The sequence below is a fragment of the Lontra canadensis genome, unplaced genomic scaffold, assembly GCF_010015895.1.
Source record: "Lontra canadensis isolate GAN:19392208 unplaced genomic scaffold, GSC_riverotter_1.0 scaffold38, whole genome shotgun sequence".
NCBI classification, from domain to species: Eukaryota; Metazoa; Chordata; class Mammalia; order Carnivora; family Mustelidae; genus Lontra; species Lontra canadensis.
In genome coordinates this window covers 11,363,278-11,389,119 of record NW_022631032.1, presented here as the reverse complement: position 1 = coordinate 11,389,119, position 25,842 = coordinate 11,363,278, and the positions used below count along the sequence as shown (strand labels likewise).

The following is a 25,842-nucleotide window of genomic DNA, read 5'->3' as shown; positions in this document are numbered from 1 at the left end:
AAACAATATACTCCTAAGTAAGTAACCCAGGAATTAAAGAAATAGCATGCAGCTGTTTTGAACTGAGTGATGAAAATATGGTATAACTTAAGGGATATATAGGTAAGTCATAGTTAAGGCAAAGTGCAGAGCCTTAAATGTATATGTTGGAATGTATATGTTGGAATAAAGGATATGTTGGAATGTATATGTTGGAATAAAGGATAAAAATAATTGGAAGGGGGCGTGTGGGTGGCTCAGTGGGTTAAGCCTCTGCCTTTAGCTCGGGTCATGATGTCAGGGTGCTGGGATCTAGTCCCACATCGGGGTTTTGCTCAGTGAGGAGCCTGCTTCCCCCCCGCCCCGCCTGCCTCTGCCTACTTGTGATTTCTCTCTCTGTTAAATAAATAAATCTTTAAAATAAATAATTGGAAGGATTTCTGGGTAAAGATGGGTGAGTAAAAGATGCATTTATTCCCCTCCAAAGCCCACCAAGATGATAAAGGTTATTTTTAAAAGATTTGAACTACACAGGTAAAGAGAATGGAAGAAACAATAAAATTTGGAAGCTGGAAAGCAAACAGACTGATAGAAATTTCTCAGTAGGCTTAAAAATGTTCAGTCCTAAACTGTAAGTAGGAAAAATGTAAAAGAATACTCAAGCTCATGAATTGGCAGCATCAGGTACTTTTGTTGAAGCGGGGCTGAGAGTATTGCTAAAATTAGAAAGATTGCTTGAAAGTCTGTTTAAGTAGTAGCTCAGTAATAATAGCCAAAAGGTGGAAACAAACCAAATGTCCATCAGCTGATAAATGGGTAAATAAAATGCAAATCCACATACTGGAATACTATTTGGAATAAATGGAATGAAGTTTTGGTATGTATTTTAACATGAATGAACCTTGAAAACATGCTAAGTGAAAGAAGCCAGTCACAAAAGACCACAGATTTATGATTCCATTTGTATGAAATGTCCAGAAAAAGCAAATATGTAGAAACAGTAAATTAATGTTGCCTAGGACTTAGAGTAGGGGAGATTAGAAGGAAATGGGAAATGACTGTTCAAGGGTATGGGTTTCTTTTTGGTGGGATAAAGGTGTTCTAAAATCAATTGTGGCACAACTCTGTGAATATACTAAAAACCGTTGAATTGTACACTTTAAATAAGTCATTTGTACAGTATGTGAGTTATAGCTCTGTAAACTATTACCAAAAAAAAAAAAAAAAAGGAAAACAAGGGTGCCCAAGCCTGTACCTCTTCATCAATTTGTATAGCTAAAGGCCTGCCCTCTTTACTGCCCTAGCAGAAGACTGAAGACTTACCCTCTGAGAGGACAAAACAGAGTGTTTCTGAGAGAGGGTGGGCGCTAGACATAATCGAAGATCAGGTGTCCTATAGAAAAATCTGAATTAAGTAAATGTACTCAGTGTTGGGACTTTTACTAAGGCCTCTTCTCCTATATTGCTCCCAGGATTCTGTTAATCAGCTAACAACTTAGAAGATACTTAACTATCCCAAGGGAGAAAATAGTAAGTTATTCACAATCAGCTCTAGGGCCCTACTTTTTATTTTTTTTAATCATTAAGCATTTATTGAGCAACTACCAAATGTAAACCTTACCCTAAGTGCTGTCAGGGATATCAAAGAAACAGAAGACTCTTGTTTTGCAGGAATTCATAATCTAGCATTCATTGAAGAACAGTCCTAAGAAATACATCTTACCAAAAGTGCTCAGTAAATAATTGGGGTGGATGGAAGGCAAGTGAGGCTCAATCAGCTAAGTATTATCAAAGAAATGATATTCTGGGGTGCCTGGGTGGCTCAGTAGGTTAAGCCTCTGCCTTCTCAGGCTCAGGTGATGATCTCAGGGTCTTGGGATCGAGCCCCATGTCAGGCTCTCTGCTCACTGGGGAGCCTGCTTCCCTTCCTCTCTCTCTGCCTGCCTCTCTGCCTACTTGTGATCTCTGTCTGTCGAATGAATAAACAAAATCTTAAAAAAAAGTGATATTCTGTATATTAGTAAATTTTCTATAAATTCACTTGCTGAATATCTAGGCTGATGATATCCATATATACAATGAGGACTTCGACATTTTCCATTAACTTTATATCTTGGACATTAACAATCAGGTCTTTTATTACCTGGGGGTCATCCCCCCCAACTTATCACTTACAATGCATGGCTCAGGGCACTCTAGAAACATTCCTTTGGCCACTGAATTCTCCGTTTGTCTTACATCCAGCTAAATAAAAGATTCTTTTGTTGTAGTAGGGAGTAATCAACTATGACAGCACCCTGTCCTAAAATGCTGCTCCATCACTTGGATTTTTCCTTGGTCTGGACACTTTTTTAGAGCTTGATCTGCATACTGTAATAGGATTTCTACCATCTGATCTGTAACCATGACCTTTGCTTACTGGCATCCCCTGATAATCCCACTACTGCTTTTGCTTTTCCTTCATGGAAAGACCATGCAAGAGCCAAGTCTTCTGTAAGACAGTCTTGTTTCAGGAGATGATCACACTCTTACCACCTTCTCAGCATCATCACATAAATGGATATTGTCCCCAAATAAAAGATTTGACAACCATAACTACTGGTGGATTGATAAACCTCTCCAACCAAAGGCCGTGCCTAGCTAACATTTCCTCCAGTGGCTAGTGATTTGAAATGGCTGCTGTTACAGACCAACTGAACTTAGGAGATCTCCACTCTTTCCAGTTCCTCAATCAGTTGATCAATCGAGGATCAATTGATCCTGCTGATCAATCACGTGCAACTTGTTCACACTGTCCAAGAGTGCAACTGTACATGAGTTTATCCAAAGTAAAGTTGACGAGGTCATAGTATAGGTGAAGATGCTTTTGTTTATAATTAAGATATATTACTTCAGATTCATCTTTTAACCAGTAGCAGATGACATCTCTGCAGAAGGCAGGTATGGGATTCACATAATTAAGCACTACCACAAAGTGCCAGGCCAGCAGTGGAACACTGGGAGAATCTGTCCATAGCGAAAAATCATCTCCATTTTCAAGGATTGTTTCAATCCAGTGACCAGTATCTTTGTTAAGAGATATTGATAAGAGATAGAGATATTGAGCCTCTCTTGAATGGAGAGGCTCAATACGGCAAACTTCACCCTTGGACCCACTGAACAGACCCTAGATTCACATGTTCTTACTCCCATCACTCTCTTAAATGTCAGTTCAAAGGGCGCTGGGGTGGCTCAGTTCTCTTAAGCATCTGCCTTGGGCTCCCGTCATGATCCCGGAGTTCTAAGCTGGAGCCCTGAGTTGGGCTCCCTGCTCATATGGGAGTCTGGTTCTCCCTCTCCTTCTGCCCCTCCCTCCTCTCCCTGCTCTCTCTTTCAGATAATAATAATAAATCTTTAAATGTCAGTTCAAAAACACAGCCTCTGCTGTCATTGTAAATTATAAGAGTTGTATCATCTGTAAACTTAACATGCAATATGCTATTCTTGGAGGATGAGCATCTCTTTACTGATTTTAGAAGTTTTCCACTGGCCAAATCCTACTTCATGATATGTCCTTTAGCAAAGCCACAGAGAAGTCTTGAGTAGTCATTGTTGATACTGAAGGCAGAGATGGTATCATATTGACCTCCAAAACTAGTGTTACTCAGACAGTTGCAAAGCTTGATTCTGATCACATATTAAAGCCAATCCAGGAGATGTACCCCTTGCTATAGATGGGACACTGCAATTGCAGCAGGCAGGCCAGCATCCAGTTTGTCAGCTGCAGACACTCTCTGGTCAGAAATTCCTTCAAAAGTGAATGTCATGTAACTGATTGAAGGGATGAAAAAGGATCTGGTATTTTCTTCCTTTTTAAGTTGGTGCAGTCTCCACTATCTGAACTTGGCACAGATAAAATATCATAGAAGTGAGAATCAATAGTATCAATTTTTAACAGTGTAGGATCCTCAAGAACAAAAGACTCCTCTTCATCATCAGTTTGAGTATACTTGCCAGTGTTGGAGGAGTATCACCTTGAGGAATATCAAACTCCTTGTCATCAATCAGATCATTTTTGAACTCTAGTTTCTTGTCCAGATCTGTGTAAGAGAATTTTGAAAGCAAAGCTTCAAGATTGAAAGAAAGATTTATTCAGCTCTTCTTCAGCAGTCTTGGCACAGAGGCTCTATTGCACATTTTTGTGGTCTGGTTCATTTTCCATATTTTAATAATTGTAATTCAGTCCAAGCAAGTTTTTTTTTATTTTTTTATTTTTTTTAATTTTTGGCCTTAGATCATGATGACCTGAATGATGATCTCTGTGCTTGCAGCCATTCTAGCTCAGGACCTTTTATTTGTTTTAAATAATCTCTGTGCCAAATGTGGGGCTTGAACTCATCACCTTGAGATCAAAAGTCACGTGCTGTACCGACTGAGCCAGTGAGGCTGCCCCTAGGGCCCTACTTTTAAATATGAGCAGATAATGAAGGATCACCAGGTTTCATGAGGAAAGCTTTTCATACAAGAGACAAAAAAAAAATTTTTTTTCAGAATGAAAAAGAATTTTTGAAAATTAGAGCATAATAGTAAGAAAAAACACCCCATAGAAGAAAGGAAATTGAAGTAGAGGAGAATATGGAAATAGGTTATAAAAAGATAAAAGGTCAGTCTGTGAGGTCAGCTTCATCTAACAGAAGTGCCAGTGAGAACAGAGAGAAGAGTGAAGAAGAAATATTAGTGAAACAAGAAAAGTCCCCAGGGTTGAGGAACATCATTTTGCAGATTGAGAGGCCTTTGGGTACTCAGGAAAATGGATGAAAATAAGTGCATACCCTCAAATCTGGGACTAGTCAGGAAAATGGAGATCATACCACCTATTATAACAGAATTTAATATAAAGAATTGTTTAGCCATGTTATGGGTTGAATTGTGTCACCCCAAAAAGATGTGTTGAAGTCCTAGCCCTTCAGTACCTCAGAATGTGACCTTAGAGAAGAGTAAATGAAACAAGTTGGGATTGGGAGGGAGACAAACCATAAGTGACTCTTAATCTCACAAAACAAACTGAGGGTTGCTGGGCAGAGGGGGGTTGGGGGGGCGTTATGGACATTGGGTAGGGTATGTGCTATGGTGAGTGCTGTGAAGTTTGTAAACGTGGAGATTCACAGACCTGTACCCCTGGGGGGAAAAATATATATATATATATATGTTTATAAAAAATAAAATTATTAAAAAAAAAAAATGTGACCTTACTTGGAAATAGAGTCTTTACAGAGGTAATCAAGTTAAAATGAGGTCAGCAGAGTGTACCCTAATCCAATATGACTGGTATTCTTTAATAGTGGAGGAATTTAGACACAAATTTGGACACAGGCATAGAGAGAAGATGGCCATCTATAAGCCAAGGAATACCTGAGGCTACCAGAACTAGGAGAGAGTCCTGGAACAGATCCTTCCCTTGTGCCTTAGAGAAGGCATTGTCAGTGCCTTGATTTTGGACCTGTGGCTTCCATAACTGTGAGACGGATTTTTGTGCTAAGCCAACGCAGTTTGTTTTTGTTACAGCAGCCTTCAGAAACCAATACACTAGATAATTGAAGAAATGAAAAGCCAGTAAGGGAGCACTCAGGTGGTAGAGATAGTAGCTGTAGGAAGTAATTACTATCCCCTAGGGCTGGGAGAGCAAAGAAAAGATACTAGGATTATTTAGAAGCATGAAGAGTGGCCCCAAGGATCTGAAACTCAGACTTCTGCCTACTCAGAAAGTAAAGGTATTTTAGGAGACTTGATGAGGCTGGTCTATGAATGGCAGGAAAAACACAAGCAAAAAATTGCTGCCTAGAGCCAGTTGCTGCTGCTGGAATCTTTGCTGTTGCCAGGGAGAAGGTTGTTGGTCGATGGTTGATGCTGTCCTGAAGGGATATCTCCCTGTTCCTTTCTTTAGTCTTCTAGTGTCTTTCTTGTGGCCCTTAGATGATTCTCCAAGTCTTAACAGGGAGTCAGCTAGCAGAGGAGAAATGTGATTTATAGGGTTCCAGCCCCCCAGTGTTACAGAGCAGAGTAGAGGAGTAGGTTTGAAGCCAGGGACAATAACTAACTAAATACCATAGACACTGAGGTATGTCCTCCTGAAAATTTGAAATACATAAGACAAAGAAGATCTTGTAATCTTCCAGAGGTGGAGGAAATGGGTCACATTACAGAGATTGAGTATTCTCAGCTGCAGCCTCACAAGCCAGAAGATAGTGAGCAGTGCTCTCAAAATCTGAGGTAAAATGATTTCCAAGGTAGAATTCTTTTCCCAGCCAATTTTTTTTTTTCATTTTTTAAAGATTTTATTTGAGAAAGAGAAAGTGAGAGAATGAGCAGAGGGAAAGGGAGAATTAGACTCCTTGCTGAGCAGGGACCCCGACGTGAGGCTTGATCCTGGGTCTTGGGGTTCATGACCTGAGCCGAAGGCAGACGCTTAACTGACCGAGCCACCCAGGCACCTCTTAGCCAAATTTTTAAGCATAAGTTTAGAGGGTAGACATTTTCAGACATGCAAGGTCTCTAAAAATTTTTCTTCCTTACTTCCTTTTTTAGGAAGCTGTTGTGTGATTTGCTCCACCCGCAAAAGGAAGGAGAAAACCTCCATAAAAGAGAAGGTGAAAGAAAGAGAAAACAGGAAATCACGTCTAAAGAGACAAAGGGCATCCTTAAGGTCATAGTAAAAAGGACTTGCCAAATGCTGATTATCTGATAAAACAGCAGTGAGTCCAGATTTGAGCAGTGGGACGATGTTGCCAGTTTTAGGACATTGAAATCAATAAAATATCTGATGTCTAATTTAGGCAATTGGCAAAAAAAAAAAGGATTTGAATTAGTGGATATCTTTCATTTGCTTAGTTTTTTATGTCGGCATTTTAGAACTTTGTCCTAGAATTATTTCTCTCTTTACTCTCTCATAGGTGATCTCGTTCAGTCGTCTGATTTTAAATAGTATTGATAAGGGGATGCTTCACAAATCATGACTCTAAGAAAGATCTCTGTACCATTTTACATTCCTGCCAACAGGGTACAAAGATTCTTAATTTCTTCAAATCCTTACCAACCCTCGTTTTTTCTCTCTTTCTGATAGTAGTCATTCTAATGGATGGGTATAGGGTACTAACCCATCGTGGTTTTTATTTGCATTTTCCTAATGATTAGTGATGTTGAGCATCATCTACTGTATTGGCCATTTGTATCTTTGGAGAAATGTCTAAGTTCTTTGGTTTTTCATTGGGTGATTGTTGAGTCTTAACTAATTTTTAAATTTCTGTTGTTTTCTTCTTTCCTTTTGACTCATTCTTGATAGAGCAGGCAGAGAAATGTTTTCAAGATTTCTGTATTACTGATGGTGTGCTAACAACCCTAATAAGCAACAAATCTTAATGGTTTAACACAGTAGAAATTTGTAGTGCTTTCTCACATTACAGCCCAGTGGATGTGTATGATGGAGTAGGAGTTGGGATACCTCTGTTGCATGCAGTCATTTAGGGACACAGGCTCTTCATCCTTTTTTTTCCTTTTTCTTTCTTTCTTTCTTCCTTTTTTTTTAATGGGCTCCATGTCCAGTGTAGAGGCCAGCGTGGGGCTAGAACTTACAACCCTGAGATCAAAACCTGAACCGAGATCAAGAATGAGATACATAACCAATAGAGCCACCCAGGCGCCCCTCCTCTGTCTTTTTTAAGTCATCACTGTTACCACCATGTGTTTTTTGGGGTTGTTTTGAAAAGAGATGATGGTATGAAAGAAGCTTTTAGACCCAGGCTGGAAGTGGCATATATTGCCTTCACCCACATTCCATTGGTCAGAGTCACATGAACCCACCTAACTAACTACACAGGAGGCTGGAAGATGTAGTATAGCTGTGTGCTAATGAAGGAGAGGAGAACACAGACCTTATGGAGCACTAGCAGTCTCTCAGTGTTTACTGGATTAGAACACCCCTGCTTAAAACTCTTACAAAGACTTTTTTTTTTTAAATGCATGGAATAAAATTGGCCTGTGTCTGTTTCATCCTTACTTTGTATCACTTTCTCCTTTATTATTCTCAAGTCACATTAGACTACGTCATTTCCCAAAACATGCCAAGATTTTTCCTTCCTAGAATGTATGTGTTTTGTGGTTTCCTTTGCTTGGACCACTCTAAATACATGACCGTCTCCTTTTCATCTTAAAATGTCAGCTTAAAATCCATCTCTAACTCAGGTATCTAAAGTAGCCCTCCTTTTCCTTTTTTTTGAAAGCACTGTGTTTATTACAATCTATAATTTTTTTTATTTGAACATTTTCATTTGCTTTTGCTGTGTCCTATTCTGGAAGGAGGTGTCTCTTTTTCTCACTGTTCTTAGCATATGCTAGTCATTTCTTAAGTGTGTTGTATGAATGAAATACTATTTATTATACACAAACTGAAGTAGAGAGACTGCAGTGAATAATAACCAAGAGCTCTTGTGGTAATTGAGTTGAATTGTTGAGGGTTTTGGTTTTAGTGGATGCAGTATCAGTGGAATAGAAAAGAATGAACGAGGGACATTTCAAAGGAAAATCCAACACAAATTGCTGTGTGACTTAAGCAGGAGTCTGGGAGAATGAAATGATAGTAGTTTGTAATGGACAGGGATTAATAAGGAGGTTAGCCATAAAAAGTGGATCATCTGTTGAGATAGAGGGTATACATTGAGAACAGATGACTTGGGAGAAAAAAGAGGAGCCACAAATGGAGACCAGGAGGAGTGGATGGAGAGGAAGGAAGAGAACCAGTTGAGTATAGGCTTAAGGAAACCAGCAAAGAGTTTTAGAAAAGAGCGATGGTTAGCTTGGCTGCTTCTAGTATGGCTACTCCTTGTGATATGTATTTGAAGATTCTGAAATGTTACCCTTCATGAAGGTTATAAAATGGTGATATTAATATCTTCTTCATAAGATTGTTGTGAGGATTAGTAACATACTGTATTAAAAGCACTTAACATACTTAGTGTACTTTGTCCAATAAAGTGAAGTGAAATAGAATGAGACAGTACAGTTAGGGATTAAGGAGGTATTAAGTTAGGCAATAAGGAGTTTGTGGTGGGAGAAAAGGTTTCTGGGTTTTTTTTTTTTTAAATTTAAAGATTATTTATGTATTTATTTATTTGACAAAGAGAAATAATGAGGGAACACAAGCAGGGGGAGTGGGAGAGGGAGAAGCAGGCTTCCCATCCAGCAGAGAGCCCAGTGTGGGCCTAGATCCCAGGACTCTGGAATCATGATCTGAGCCAAAGGCAGACACTTAATGACTGAGCCACCCAGGTGCCCAGACTTCTGGGCTTCTATAGCAACTTTTCTTTAGAGGTATGTTCTTTTTAAATATTACAATAAATTAGAATTGTACTAAAAGTTTATATAGAGAGAACATTAGTGAATTTTTATTGAAGTATTTTTAGTAGGAATTTTCTGATCTGAAAGTATACAGAATCATAGCAAAACAATGGCAGTTCATGGGGCACCTGGGTGGCTCAGTCCATTAAGCATCTGCCTACAGCTCAGGTCATGATCCCGGGGTGCTGAGATCGAGCCCCATGTCTTCTTCCTCTACTCCTCCCCCGCTGCTTGTGATCTCTTTCTCTCATTCTCTCTCTCTCTTTCAGATAAAATAAAAAAAAAAACCAAAACAACAAAAAAACCCAATAGCACTTCATCTGTTTATGCTACTTAACCATATCCTTCTACTGAATCTTCTGGAAGCATTTATAATGCATGTATCCCTTTGAAAGTCATTGTCCTTTAAAATAGTTTGAGTAAATTATTCTTTAACATTGAAGTGAAATAAGAATATATTTAAATTGGAAGCGTAATTTAATATGTCAAATTGCATTAACACCAACTGAAAGCATCTTTTTAAAGCCAGTGGAGCTTGGTTTGGGATAGTCTGGAGAAATTCCAGTTGCCACAGGCTTCTACACAAGTATGAGAATCATTAGCACAAGGGAAAGTGGGAGCTTTCTTGCATTCCTTTTTATTCTTACCTTTTAAAGTTTGCTCATCTTTTTGTTTAGGGAACTTTGGTGGATTAGCTGAGTAGAGTTTGGTACTAGTTCATCTTATACAAGATATTTATATACAAGATACTCATTTGTTCATATCTTATACCTCAGTCACTTTTTTCCTAAATATCTATTATAATGGAAAAAATAAGTTATTGTTGCCTTTCTCATGATCATTAGCAGTCTAAGAATAGAGCTTTGGAATAAAGGATAAGGTAAAAAAGTCAGGTGGCTAAGGAAGGAAGACACAAGGGGAGAGAAAAAGAAGTTGAGAGATGATTGGTGAAAAGAGCTACTTAAGTTTATTTTTCCTTATATCAGGCTTCAACTGGCAGTGAATTATAGTTTAAAATTGCTTTGTCACCAAAATGTCCATCGATAGATAAATGGATAACGAAAATGTGGTATATATATGGAATATTATCCAGCCTTAAAAAAGAAGGAAATCTTGCCATTTGTAATAATACTGGTGGAGCTAGAGAGTATAATGCTAAGTGAAAAAAATTCAGAGAAAGACAAATACCGTATGATTTCCTTACATGTGGAATTTAAGAAACAAAATAAACCAGCGAGGGAAAAAAATACACAAGCCAAGAAACAGACTCTTCACTCTGGTGAACAAACTGATGTTTACTAGAGGGAAAATTGCGGGGGGTGGGGGGGACGGGGAACAGGACGGGTGAAATAGGTGAAGGGGATTAAGGAGTACACTTGTAGTGATGAGCACTGGGTGATGTATGGAATTGTTGAATCACTGTATTGTATACCTGAAATTAATATTACACTATATGTTAACTGTACTGGAATTAAAATAAAATGAATTGCTTTGTCAGTAGCATATAATTGGTGATTTTTAGGTTATTTGCTGCCTGGGAGAGACAAATTCTGTGTTGTAAATTCAGAAATAATAATTGCTGGATTTATATCCATACAACTGATGGTGGAATTTTTAGCATTAGGTAGGAGGGTAAGGGTGGGAAGGGCGACCATGTGGCATGCACCATACTAAGTATTTTAAGTATTCTTTAATTTTCATAGTCACCCTGTAGGTAGCTGTTCCTAAAGCACGGAAAGGTTAAGTAACGTTAGCTGAGTGTCACACAGATAATAAATGGGAGAGCAAGAATTTTATTTATTTATTTATTCAGAATAAGAATTTAAACTGGTCTTTCTTTCTCTTTCTTTCTTTCATTTTAAAGATTTTATTTATTCGACAGAGAGAGGCACAGCAAGAGAGGAAACACAAGCAGGTAGAGTGAGAGAGGGAGTACAGGCTTCCCGCTGAACAAGGAACCAGAGTCGGGGCTTGGTCCCAGAACCCTGAGATCATGACTTGAGCCGAAGGCAGACGCTTAATGACTAAGCCACCCAGGCACCCTGAATAGTGGTTTTCTGTCCTTTCGTAGTTATCTTTTATTCATCCCTTTGCTTTATTTTATAGTTCCATTCAGTCACTTGTTGGCTTAAAGAAAGGAAAAAGAAGCTCTGTTGAGATATATTTCACATACTATACAATTCACCCATTTAAAGTATATGATTCAGTGCCTTTCAGTATTTTGAGTTTTGCAACTGTCATCACAATTTAGAACATTTATATCACCCCTAAAGAAACCCCATTCCTGTTAGTCATCACCCTTTAACATCCTCTACTCCCAGCCCTAGGCAACCATTAATCTCCTTTTCTGTCTCTCTGGGTTTTTTCATTATGGACATTTTACATAGATGAAATCCTACAATTGTAGTTCTTTGTGACTAGCTTCTGTCCTTACCATATGTTTTTTAAGGTTCATTCATTGCTATCACTACTTCATTCCTTGTTATTGCTGAATAATATTCCATTGTATGGGTATTCTGCATTTTATTTATCCATTCATCAGTTGATGAACATTTGGGTTCTCCCTTTTGACAGTTAAGATCTTAATACTGCTGTGAACATTTATGGGCTTTTTTTATTTTTGTGGTAAAATGTACATAACATAAAATTGACCATTTTAACCATTTTAAAGTGCATAGTTCTTTGGCTTTAAGTATATTCACACTGTTGTGCAAACCATCACCATTTATTTCCAAAACTTTTTCATCTTCCTCAAGTGAACTGTCCATTAAACACTAAGTTCCTATTTCATTCCTCCAGCCCCCCTGGCAACTGCCATTCTGTTTTCAGTCTCTATGTATTTGACTACTCTAGGAACCTTACATAAATAGAATCATACAATATTTGTCACTTTTTAATTGGCTTATTTAACTTAATGTAATGTCTTCACATATACATATGTTGTAACATGTAGTCAAAATTTCCTTCTTTTTTAAGGCTGGTAACATCCTGCTGATTGTGTATATATACATTTTATTTACCCATACATCTGTTGGTGGACAGTTGGTTGCTTCTGCTTTTTTGCTGTTGTGAATAATGGTGTTCTGAATATGGGTGTATAAATATCTACTCAAGACCCTGCCTTTTTTTTTTTTTTGGCTAGATCATATGATAATTCTGTTTTGATTTTTGGGGGAAAGGCTAAACTGTTTTCCACAGTGGCTGCACCATTTTACATTTCTACTAGCAGTACACAAGGGTTCTAATTTCCCTACTTACTTTGTCTAATTTCCCTTACTTACTTTGTCTGTTTTGATAATAGTTGTCCTAACGTGTATGAGGTGTTATCTCATTGTGGTTTTGATTTGCATTTCCTAAATATGATTAGTGATGTTGAACACCTTTTTTGTGCTTACTGGTCATTGTGTATCTTGTTTGGAGAAATGTCTATTCAGGTCCTTTTGCCGATTTTTTAATAGTTTTTTTATTGTTGAGTTGTAAGAATTCTTTATATATTCCGGATATCAATCCCCTATCAGATATATGACTTGCAAATATTATTTCCCATTCCACAGTAGTGTCTTTTGATGCAGAAAAGAGTTTAATTTTGAAGATGTCTAGTTTATCTGTTTTTTTCTTTTATTGCCTGTGCTTTTGTGGTCAGATCCAAGAAATTATTGCCACATCCAATGTTCTTATGCTTTTGCCTTATTTTCTTCTGTTTTATGCTTGCAGCTTATTTCAGTCTTTGATGTATTTTATTTTTGTATGTAGTGTAAGGTAAGGGTTCAACTTCATTGTATAAACTTCTTTGTGAATACATGTTTTCATGTATCTTGGTTGTATAACTAGGAGTGGAATGCCTGGGCTATGGGGTAACTTACATTTAAACTTTGAGGAACTGCTGAATTGTTTTCCAAAGTGGCTCTACCATTTTACATTCCAGCAGCAGTGTATGAGGGTTCCGGTTTCTCTATTGCTTTTGAAATCCAGACCACATTAGCTTCTGACTGGCTTATTTCAAAATTTCCTTGGCTGGCCTCTTTGGTGATAATCTCACAACTCTTTCTTCCATCCTCTTTTACCAGTTCTTAATGCTGTTAATTGTATCATAAGAGATTCGAGATGGAAGGAACTATATAATCATGGAAGTTAAGCCATTCATTTTTCAGTTGATAAATAAAATTTGAGAAAGAGATTTGACCCATCTCTTCCTCAAATAGAGTGACATTGTCAACACTAGATACCATACTATGAATATAGCTTTCATTTTATTAAATCATCGTGTTCCCTATTTATGCGTCTAAAACTCTTTTCCTGTGGTTAACTAGGTCTCCTCCCCATCATCTACCCTACATTAGTCTAAAAGCAAGGAATTGTGTGCAGGTAATTTATTTGGCAGGTGATCCTAGGGAACAAGAACTGGGACCAGAATAAATGAAGCAGGAAAAAAAGAAAAGCCAGTACAAGAATGTATTACTGAGTTACTCACTGCTGTAGCAACTAAGGCTCAGTCCTCTTGGGAACTTCTGAGGATCTGGACGCTCCTCCAGTTGTCTACTTATGGATGGACAGGAGAAACTTTTACTGTTCTTGTTCTCCATCACTTCACAGTTGCGCTAGTGGTGTATAGATTCTTTCGCCTCCCTTTACCACTTTAGGACTCCACATAAGAGCCAGACAAGTGGGTTGGTTCCCCATGGTGTCTTACTTTGTGGCCTCAAAAAAAGCACAGGGCAGAAAGCAAATGAATCACAGTGAATTCTGTGGGGGGTGGGGTGGGGTAGTTGAAACTTGACCAGAAGCATTAGCTTTAGTTTATGACAAGTGTGATGCTCAGAATAATGTCTCAAAGATCCTAATCCTCTAAACCTGTTAGTATGTTACCTTGCATCACAAAAGGGATTTTGTAGATAGTAAGATTTTCCTGGGTTATCTGAGTGGTCCCCCTTGTAATCACAAAGAACTTTATTTTATAAGAGGTAGGCAAGAATGTCAGTCCAAGAAAGAGATATGATAATGGAAGCAGAGGTCTTGATGCGGCAGGGGCCAAGGGATAGGAGCAGCCTCTAGAGGTTGGAATGATAAGGAATGGATTTTCCCCTGGAGCTCCCGAAAGAATGCAGGCTTTGATTTTAGTTCTATAAACCCTGTTTTGAAATTCTTATCTCTAGAACTTTAAGATAACAGATTTTTGTTGTTCTAAGCCACTAAATATGTGTCAATTTGTTACCCAGCAGTAGGAAACTACTGTTAAAGCTAGCATCAGAGGACAGGTGGACAGCATGAGGATGGAATATAAGAGATTTCTGATAGAATCTTCCTCTTTCTGTTGGCCTCGCCTTTGATTCTAGCTGTATTAGCTTCCTACGGCTGTTTAGCAAATTACTACAAATCTACTTCTTACTCTGCTCAGATCTGCTTGGACCCCACATTAATCCATCATTGAGTCACTGCTGGCTCTTCAACAGAAATAAGGGTTAGTGGTGCAAGCTAGTGCTGCCTGCTGCTGCAACTGATTTGAAGCAGGAATAAATACTCATTTCCTTCTTTCACCACCCATTCTAGATTTCCCTTACGCTAGGCCAGCAGTGCAGCTGCTTTAGGTTGCTTGTGACTTCTAGACTTTCATTTTTAAGGGATTTGAGCCCTTAGTTCCCTTGCCCTTTTTGGGCCATGGTTGCTGCAACTTCTGTTTGTTGTAGTTCCAAGCATGGAAACACCCTAAGTTCCAGACAGACTGCTCCCTACCCCAGGTGTGTACCACTCCTAATGATAATCAGAATGCATTAGCACTGCTAGTACAGTTTTTCCTTTCTTTGCCTGCTTGTCTATCAGCATGAGAAACCCTAAGTGACCCAGGGTATGACTAAAAAGCCATACCTTTTAGACTCAGTGGAACTCTCAGTTTTCAGTGTGTTCTCTGGTGGGAGCATTACCTTCAGGACCTCTAATACAGGAAAGGTTTTAAATCGCTGGAATGGGAAACTCAGATTCCACAATTGAGTTACTGATTGATGGTGAAAAGAGTCGGTCCAACTTCTATGCCTTGGTTTCTGGACTCATGCATTCTAGATATCAGGGATATGACACCATAGCCATTGTTTCAGCCCATATCCTGCATCCTAGTAGACCAACAAGGTGACTGTTTTGCTGAACTTTGAGTATAATTCCATCATTCTTTTAGTCTGACAGACTACTAGTGATGTGATATTTGTCGGACCAGTGGATGCCATGATCAGATACTTCACTTTAAATAGATGGTTTGGGGCGATGTTGAGATGGATTTTGGTAAGCATTTTGAAGCTATTGGATGATGGTGCTGGGCAGAGGTACTATGAATATTGAGGAACACTTTGGACAAGGAATGCAGTCCCATTTAAGTACGTGTAAATTCTGCTGCCTTTCAGAATGCAAGAGTTCCAATCCCATCATGCCACCTGTTCAGCTCTATGTCTGATAAGTTGCTGTTGGTATTCTGCAATGATCCCAATCCTCCTAGAAATTAGTCAATTTTAATGAGACTTTTTTTATTATATTTTTCAAAAGTAAGTTATGTTTTTGATAACAGAATCTGATGACCAGGAGTTTTAAATTTTAATATGGTCAGCTAATATTTCATTTATAAGGAATTCAAGAAAAGGTAAACTGTAGTGACAGAAAGCCTGTCAGTAGTTGCCAGTGGGGAGAGAATTGGCTGTAAAGGGGCACAAGGGAGCTTTTCAGGGTGATAAAAATGTTTTAGAGCTTGATTGTGGTATAGGTTACACAATTTTGCACATTTGCCAAAACTCATTAAACTGTACACTTAAAATCAATATAGATTATGTCTCACAACTTATTTTAAGGAAAGAAGAGGATTTAATGTACTCATTTGTTAACCTTTTCCATATTAGTTTGTGTTTTCCTTTATAGTTAATTTTTGATTTCTAGATTTGAGAAACTCTTCTTCCCTTCTTTGGGGTTTTTTTTTCCTGATTTTCCCATCATATTAATTTCTGTTCTTTATTTCCCTTATTGTCTTGAAATGTACTCAGGATTTGTTTTAATCAGGTAAAAATAAGACACACAGAATAGAAATGACTGTTAGAAAGAAAAATGTTTACCTCACAGTTTCCTTTGGGGAAGCACCAAGGTTGGTGAGGAAGCAGAGGGAGCAAGGGAAAAGCATGTCCAGAGCTTTTAAAGTGGTTAAGTGGGAAGGCATTGAGGAGGCAAGGTAGATAAGTCTGAGCAAGTTGAGGTTTGAAAAATTTATCGTTTTGGGAGATACCAGTCGTCTTTAGTTTTCTAGTAGATGGCCACAGGATGAGTTAGAGGGCATACTGGCTTGGTATGTGAGAATTTTTTGGAAGGAAATGTTGGTTGTGGGGTATAGGATTTGGATAGGTTAGGTGTGTATCAGAGATACGCTCTCAGGCAAGTTGTTTTTCTGTTTCTAGAAATTCAGTACAGTCCCTCCTTGGGTCCAAAGGGCCCTGCCATGATAGACCATCATAAATATTGAAAAAATTTCAAAACATGATTAATACACTTACACTTTCTTTTGGTTAGCTTGGTTGCTTTTTTCTACTTTCTTGATTTAAAATGTTAATTAAGGGGTGCCTGGGTGGCTCAGTCAGTTAAGGATCCAACTGATTTCAGCTCAGGTCATGATCTTGGGGCCTTGAGGTCAAGCCCTGCATCGGGCTTCATGGGGAGTCTGCTTGAGATTCTCTCTTTCCCGCTTCCTCTGCTGGCCCCCCCTCACTTGCATACTCTCTCCATCTCAGATCTTTAAAATATATGTTATTTAAGCATATTCATTTTTAATGTTTAGTTATAAGTGCAACAAGGCTGTAATTTGAGCTGAACTCCTCGTTTTGATAGTGTAGTGCTTTTATTGTCACTCCTTTATAATTTCTATTGTGATTTTCTTTTTGTTTAGGAGTCTGTTTTTAAGTTTCTAAACATTTAAAAACGTTTTATTGGGGATTTCAACATTATATTGTGGGCAGAGAGTGCACACGTAGGTATAAGTTCTTTGAAATTATTTTGTCTCTTTGTGAAAGAAAAGCTTAATACATTATCAATTTCTGAAAATGTTTCAAGTGTGCTTGAAAATAATTATATCCTTATTTTTTTTGTTTGTTTGTTGGAAGGTTCTCTGTGTAATTGTCAGATTAAACTTAAATTTGCTGGTCAAGTATTTCTCTATCCTTATCAATGTTTTGACTTCTCGATCTGTCAGTTTTCAATATAACTAAATTAGAGACTCATGTGGTATTTGAAGATTAATTTTTTTCTTGTAATTTTAGGGATTGTATTGAATCTGTAGATTGCTTTGGGTAGTATTGACGTCTTAACATCCTAACAATTTTAAATCTTCCAGTCTGAATATGGGGTGTTTTTTCATTTAGTTATTATGTCTTCTTTTCTTTTCTTTTTTTTTTTTTTTTTTTAAATTGAGCTTTCTTTTTAGATCAGGTAGGTTCACAGCAACATTGAGGGGAAGATAGAGATTTCCCACATTCTCTACCTCATACATGCATACATAGCTTCTTCCATTATCAGGATTCCCCATCAGAGTGGTGTGGTACGTTTGTTACAACTGATGAACCTACATTAACACATCATAATACCTGAAGTCCATAGTTTACATTATGGTTTACTCTTGGTATTGTATACTTATGTCCTCTTTAATTTGTTTCAGTAATGCTTTGTAGTTTTCATTGTACAAATCTTTCCCTTCCTAAGGTTATTCCCAAGTATTTTATTCTTTCTGATGCTCTTGTAAATGGTCAAGTAGTTTAATTTCCTTTTCAGAGTGTTCATTAACAGTGTTCACTGACATTGTTAGTGTTAGAAATGCAGCTGATTTTTGTGTGAGTTTTATATCCTGCTGCTTTTGCTGAATTTACACCAGCTTAAATTAGATAACAGAAAAACTTTGCTCTTCTACAGCTCCAGTCTCACCCTCTTTCAGTTACTGATGTCACAGAAATACATCTTTAAACTTTTGTGTGTCCAAACATATAGACTAGTAATTGTGTGGTTTTTTTTTTCTGTATTAAATTACATCTTCTGTTTTATTTACACAGATACTTAAATGTACACGTGTTGCAGCCTTTATGAAAAAATAATTTAAAAAGCCCTTTTATTGAAATTTAGTGTAAATGAGTAGACAATCTTATAAATCAGTTCCATTTTCAGTTTAGATGATGTGAAAGTTTTTGTTCCATTCAAAGGCATCTGTATCTTTGGATTATGGCGTCTTTTCCGTAACTTCCAGGCTGGCTGCCCCGCAGCAAGAGTGTTGAGGCTGAGCGGCTACACTGTATGTGCTGTAATTAGCAGCCTGACAGCGCATCAGAGTGCTTCCATGCTGGGAAAGCCCTTTGTAGTTTCCAAAGCCTTTTCCTGTTTCCCTCATTTAAGAAGCCGCAGTGTTACACTGGACTTCGTTTCAGAGAGAAAGGCCACCTGAACTGCACAGGGAGTGGACAAGTATCCTCTGCCTCTCCCCTGCGACCTAAGGGGAGAAGAGCTGGGGCAGCAGAAGTGGCACTGGCCTTTTTGGTGGCATCACTTGGAAGCAGATAGGGTAAAAAAAGACCTGATTTTTTTTCTTAAACTTCAAACTGAGGGAAAATTGAGGCAAAAACGATAACCATGCCGTAACATTCAAACCGAAGCACGTCAAAATGTAGTATTTACCAGTGGATTACAGGATGATGGGTAAATTATTTTTACTTTGCTACTTAAAACTTTTCTGTCTTGTCCAAAGTTTCCTCAAAGTGCTTTGTTTTTAATCAAAAACATCCTTTGCTTGCCAGTCTTAGAAAAGCAAAAGAACAGAGTGGGTATGTGGGCAGGGAGGATCTGGGAGGCCGAGGACAAAATGGGAACCAAGTCTTGTTATGCAAGATGAAGAGGGGAAACTAGGTGAAGCGGGAGGATGGGGCCTCTCTGCGGACGGCGGGCGTGACGCGGGCGTCCCTCTTGCTGGTTCTTCTCTAGTGCACGGATCGCGGAGGCAGGGAGGGGGAAGCACGCCGTGGTACTCGTTCCCCGTGGCAGTCCTCAGGATGTGGCTGTCGTGGCATTCGTGCGCTTCACCAGGACCTCTTCATACTGTTTCTGTGTCAGTAACCCTTCCGTTATGCTTTTGCTTTCTTCAAATTTGGGCAACACAACCGCAATGTAGCCTTCGGTGGATGGCTTCTCTTGAAGAATAGATGGCTTATGGAGAATGTTTTCATTCACTTCCATCAACTGTCCTCGAACACAGCTAGATACGGTGTATTCTTCTCCATCGGAGCAGTAAATCTTACACAGAGGTGCAAGCTCTGTTAGAAACTGCCCCCCGCTTAAATTTCCCAGAGACCTTGTTCTGAAGTCGGCTACAGTTGGTACTGATTTGATAGGAGATGCTTTTAATTGTCTTTCCACTTTGAAGAACTGGATGAGATTCTGCCAGTGTGATGACACATATTTGGTTGGAGTGCTGTAGTATACAGTGGTCCTCACAGGGTTTGCCTTTGACATCGGCTTTGTACCAGCGAGTGAAGTAACGATCCACGAGCGACGGCACAGTAGCTTCCGTGGCCGCGGGCTCGGTGGCCATGGCGACCGCCGGTCAATTGTGTGGTTTTTTTAAAGACTTATTTGTTTACTGATTTGAGAGAGAGTGTGTGCATGTGCAAGTGCGATGGGGGTGAGCAGAGGGAAGGGGACAAGTAGACTCTGTGCCGAGTGTGAAGCCTGTTGCAGGGCTTGATCTCAGAGCCCTGTGATCATGACCTGAGCCAAAATTAAGAGTCAGATGCTCAACCACCTGAGCCATCAAGGCTACATAGGCCACCCAATAATTGCTATTTTTAATGCATTAGTCTCTTACATTGTGTAGAAAGCAAAATGTAGAGTTACAATAATAGTCATTTTAGATTAATAAGTGTTTTTAAAAGTTGTTTATTAGTGTCTTAAGTCATATAGAAAACAAAAAAAACAGTTACAAACTGAATTTTCAGTAATTCCGTCTTTTATGCTCATGTGTTTACCTTTATTGAGATCTTTATTTCTTAATATGATTTTGAATTCTTGTTTAGTATCCTTTCATTTCAACTCAGGAAGTACTTCCTTTACATTTTTTGCAGGGCAGGTCTGGCAGTAACAAACTTCCTCTGCTTGTCTGGGAATGTCTTAATTTCTTCCCTCACTTTTGAAGTCCAGTTTTATTGAAAATTGGGTTTTAGTTGACTCTTTTCTTCTTCCAGTATTTTGAATATGTCAACCTACAGATGACCCTTGAACAACATAGTTTTGAATTATGTGGGTCAGCTTATATGCAGATATTTTATAGTACAGTACTGTAAATGTATTTTCTCTTCCTTATTTTATTTATTTATTTATTTAAGAAAGAGAGAGTGGGGGAAGAGCAGAGGAAGAGGGAGAGAGAGAATCATAAGCTGGGTATGGAGCCTGACACAAGAGTTCCAACTCACAAACCCGAGATCATGACCTAAGACTAAATGAAGAGTCAGATGTTTAACAGACTCAGGCCCTCAGGTGCCCTGTCTTCCCTTACGATTTTTTAAAATAACATTTTCTTTCATCTAGTTTAGTTTATTTTAAGAATATGGTATGTAATATATAAACTATGTGTTAATCAACTGTTTATGTTATTGATGGGCTTCTGATCAGGAGTAGACTATTAGTTGTTAAGTTTTGGGGGTGTCAGAAGTTGTACATGGGCTTTTGACTGTGTAGGGGTCAGGGCCCCAATCCCTGAGTTGTTCAAGGGTCCGCTGGACTGTCTTCTGTCCTCCAGTTTCGTTTCGTTTCGTTTCGTTTCGTTTCGTTTCGTTTCGTTTCGTTTCGTTTCTTTTCTTTTCTTTTCTTTTCTTTTCTTTTCTTTTCTTTTTCTTTTTCTTTCTTTCTTTTTTTAAAGATTTTATTTACTTATTTGACAGAGAGAGACACAGAGAGAGGGAACACAAGCAGGGAGAGTGGGAGAGGGAGAAGCAGGCTTTCCACTCGATCTCAGGACACTGGGATCATGACCTGAGCTGAAGGTAGACGCTTAACGACTGACCCATCCAGGCACCCCTATCCTCCAATTTCTAATGAGACATTTCTCGGTGATCTTACTGAGGATCCCTTGTGTGTAATGATTCACTTCGCTCTTGTTACTTTCAGGATTCTCTGTCTTTCTGTGTTTACATTTATAGTTTATCTCAGTATAGATTTCTGAGTTTATCCTGCTTGGAGTTTGTTGAGCTTCTTTGATTTTTTTTTTTTAAAGATTTTATTTATTTACTTATTTGACAGAGAGAGAGAGAGAGAGAGCACAAGCAGGCAGAGAGGCAGGCAGAGGCAGAGAGAGAAGCAGGCTCCCCACTGAGCAAGGAGCCCGATGCGGGGCTCGATCCCAGGACCCTGAGATCATGACCTGAGCTGAAGGCAGTGGCTTAATTCACTGAGCCACCCAGGCGCCCTTCTTTGATGTTTTATTTATTTATTTATTTTAATTTTATTTTTAAAATAAAGCTCAAGCTCACAGCCCGAGATCTAGAGTCCCATGCTCCACTGACCTTGCCAGCCAGGTGCCCCTAGCTTCTTGGATGTTTAAATGCATGTACTTCATCAGATTTGGGAAATTTTTAGCCATGTTTCTTCAAATAATCTCTTTGGCCCTTTAGTCTCCCTCTTTTCCTTCTCATACTCCCACAAGGCATCTGTTGGTTCTTTTCTTGGTATCCCACAGATCCTATTCTCTGTTTACTTTTCTTAAGTCATTTTCTTTGTGTTCTTCAGGGTTGATAATTTCAGTTGCCCTGTCTCCATGCTCTGATTCCTTCTTTCACCTGTTCAAATCTGCCTTTAAATCCCTCTGGTGAATTTTTCATTTTTGTTGTTGTACCTTTCAGCTGGAGAATTTCTTAGGTTTTCTGTTTCTGCAGATATTACTCTTCTGTTCATAACATCGTTTTCTTTACTTTCTCCACATCTTTCTTTAGTTATTTGAGTATCTTTAAGGTGTTTGTTTTAAAGTCTTTGTTTAGTGGGTTGTTAGCTCTTCTTTCTCCAGGATGATTACTGTTGGTTTTTCCCTTTGATTGGGCCACACAGTCCTGTTTCTTTGTAAGCTGTGTGTGTGTGTGTGTGTGTGTGTGTGTCTTTGTTTCTGTCTTTGGTTGTTGAAAACTGCATACTTGAATCTAATAATACGGTAAATCTGAACATCAGATTGTCCCTCTGCCCCAGGTTTTGCTGGGTTTTTGTTTTTATTGTCATAGGTTGTCTCTTTGCCAGGAATCACTTTGAGGTATAAGCTTTCCTCAGCTCTTCACTGAGCTTGTGCCTTTTTCTGGATACGTATTGTGGTGATTTTCTTAATCCCCTTATTACTAGTCCTTTATTGTCTAGCTCCTGAAAGGATAAAGTTAAAAAAGACACCAGCTCTTTAGATTTCCCTCAGCCTGAGGGAGAGGGGCTTACATAATGTGTGTGTGTGTGTGTGTGTGTGTGTGTGTGTACACACATCAGTGACTGCCTCTTTGTTAGCACCCCACTGATCAGATGCATCATGCAGCTGTCAGCACATAGATCCCTGATATTTTCATGACAGGATTCTTAACTGCTCGCTTTAACTCCTGCAAGCCACTCTTCAAACTAATGTACAACTACCTGGCATGTGCCTGGGGAGTGGAAGATGTGTAGCCCTTGCTGAGTTAAGAGCTGAAATTAACCAAAATTTATGGTCCAAGACTTCTCTGGAAATTTCAAGACTTGGAGTAGACTCCAGAGTTCTGAAAGAGTTCAATCAGACAGATTCTGCTAGTACAGTTGTTGTCTAGCTTCCTAGATTCTTAGTGCTTCTAGATTCTTAGTGCTTCCTACTCCACCATTTCCCAGAATCTCATAACTTTATGAAAGAAAATTTCATTATAGTTTTGAAGACTTCTTAATCTTTTTCCCATTGTTTTCCAGATTAAACCTCAAAGCAAATACATTTGAGACCTTTTACTTAGTTTTCAAGTTTAGATAGCAAACACTTGAAGGAGGGATTCTTGTTTCTGATCCTTTTTTTTTCCTCCCTAAGAAGAAAACTAAATGCTTCCAACTGGAAGACTGGAAGAGTTTGAGACTGGAGATGGAGAGACCCCTTAAGAGGCAATTGCTTTCGTTACTACTACTAAGGCAGTGATAGTGAGAATGGAGATGCATGGATTCATTTGAGTCCTATGAAGGAGGTGAAAAGGCCATGAATTGAAATGAGGGGATTGACTGAGTAGACGTTCATTAATCCAGATAACTGTATTAATTAATGGTGATACTGTTTACTAAATTATAGAATACAGAAGCAGAAACTCCTAAGGGAAATGTAGTTAAGTGTGAGGTGCCTGTGAGATAAGTACAGTACTTCAGAAAGCACTTTCATACCTAGGAATTTTAAGGAATAGTGTACTGGCTCCTGGTAACTTCTGTAGGTCCTATTGCATGCATAAGCCAAAAGGTAACAGGAAGTCAATAACATGGAGGGTAAGAGGAGGAAATAGATTTAAGCACAGCAGTTAATGTGAAAAATAACTCAAATGTTATGATTAATTGCATATTAAATATGTCTGAGAGTTCAGGTTACCACAAGTTTAGCGTATATATGTTAGGAGAATATGGTTGCTGAGTGATGATATAATCTAAGCCTCATTTACACTGTACGGCATGGGGAAATGATAGTTCCACTGTCCCCTATACTTTGTGTTTTCTTTTGGAAATATGTATAACTTGGAGCAACACTTTTAAGAGATACAGTAATTAGAGTCTATTAAAGAGTAACAACTGGAACAGCAAAGGATTAAGATGATGAAAAAATTAGAAAACACAGTACAAATCTGGTTTTATTTAGTCCAAATAATTTGAGGAGATAGTTTTGATATTGATTGTAGTTTTGATGTAACTGAAGAGACTTTCTTGATATAATCTGATTCAGTTCTCTCATTTTACAAATAAGAAAATAGAGTTTTAGTTAATATGACATTCCCTGACTCAGAGTTAATAGCAGGACAGTTTAATGGCAATCCCAGTTTGTTAAGCATATTTTATCTTTAGGAACAGTGAAGCGGGGCTGGGACTAGAGTGAGACAAGCAAGTTGCCTAGGGTACAAAATTAAGGAGGTTGTCACTCTTAGATGCAGACCCTGCACTTGCAAGATCTTTATTTATCAGAGTAATATTTGAAGATGGTTTAAAATGTCAAATAGTTACAGGAGATACCTCCTAGCGCTGCAAATTAAGGATAGCCTGAGGAAGCTAGATGGAGTGATGATGGTAGAAGAGAATTATCCCTTAAGACCTAGCCCTCGGTGTATGGTAATCTAGCAGTTGGCAAGTACCTGTGAAGCATTACTTCACTTTTTGTGAGAACAGTGTGGGGTGCTCTATCTTTAGGTCAGGATTGGTTCCTGTACTCTTCCCCCCACCCCTTCAATCAGATCTCAGAGGCTTTAGTTTCCTCTGTGCCTTTTTTTTTTTTTTAAGATTTTATTTATTTATTTATTTGACAGGGAGAGAGAGAGAGAGAGAGAGAGAGATCACAAGTAGGCAGAGAGGCAGGCAGAGCAGTGGGGGGAGCAGGCTCCCTGCTGAGGGGAGAGCCCGATGTGGGCCTTGATCCCAGGACCCTGGGATCATGACCTCAGCTGAAGGTAGAGGCCCAAGCCACTGACCCACCCAGGCACCCTCCTCTGTGCTTTTAAAGCTGTTTTCATCCACAGCCCCTTGGGGGTTCTCTCAGCTTGGCTGGTGAGTTAGACAATCTAGACATACCTTTCATTCCTTCTCCTTTACAACTCACACAGCCAAATAATGGAAACAAATTGTAGGTTAATAATAACAAAGAGGTAAGAGATTAACCCAAATCTGCTTTTACTGTCATGGCCTTTTTCTCTAGTTTCTCACTTCCATTTTGTTTTTGAGAGTGCAGTTACCTAGTTGAGCTGCATTCCCCTTAAGTAAAGGACATGTTTATTTATGAGGGTATTTACCCCCAGCACTTAGGGGTTAGAGGCTGTCTAGGCTGAATAAAACCCTCCATGTGTCAGGAGGATAATTTGTATTTCTCAGAACTTCAATGGATGACACATGGAATATACAAGCTGTCCTCCGAATATTAGTGGTTCCCTTTTTTGGCATTACCCTGTGTAAGGAGAATAAAACCAGAAAGTCCAGCCTTTGTCTTAGAACTAATGGGTATAAAGTTGTGCTGCCTCTCTGGACCTGTCCTTTTTATACCTGGTGCCTAGCTTGCCTCCTTAGGACCATTATATTATTCGTTCCTTAGGCCTTTGGAGTTCAAGACAGGGCATTTGTTTTTATATTACAATTTAAAATAGGTGGATTCTGGGAACTAAGAGTTTATAAAGTAAAAAGATGGGTGGTTTTATTGGCTCAATCAGAGGTAGCTAAACATATATAAAAAGTAGCAGTATATTGGATATAGTTTACAGATGCAGTTGGCATAGTTTGTGATGCTGA

At 38.7% G+C, this 25,842-nt stretch overlaps 2 protein-coding genes and 1 pseudogene across 3 annotated transcripts in view; 1 reads left to right on the top strand and 2 right to left on the bottom strand.

Annotated features, from left to right (window-relative positions):
• Positions 1-25,842, top strand: part of NCK1 (NCK adaptor protein 1) — a 96,163-nt gene that overhangs the window by 17,517 nt on the left and 52,804 nt on the right. The window lies entirely within an intron of this gene.
• LOC116874590 lies at positions 2,009-4,180 on the bottom strand (annotated as a pseudogene).
• Positions 19,316-19,940, bottom strand: LOC116874718 (protein Abitram-like). The gene is given in 2 exon segments (XM_032869633.1): positions 19,316-19,669; positions 19,671-19,940. Coding segments are annotated over 2 exon segments (543 nt in total). The 5' UTR covers positions 19,934-19,940; the 3' UTR covers positions 19,316-19,389.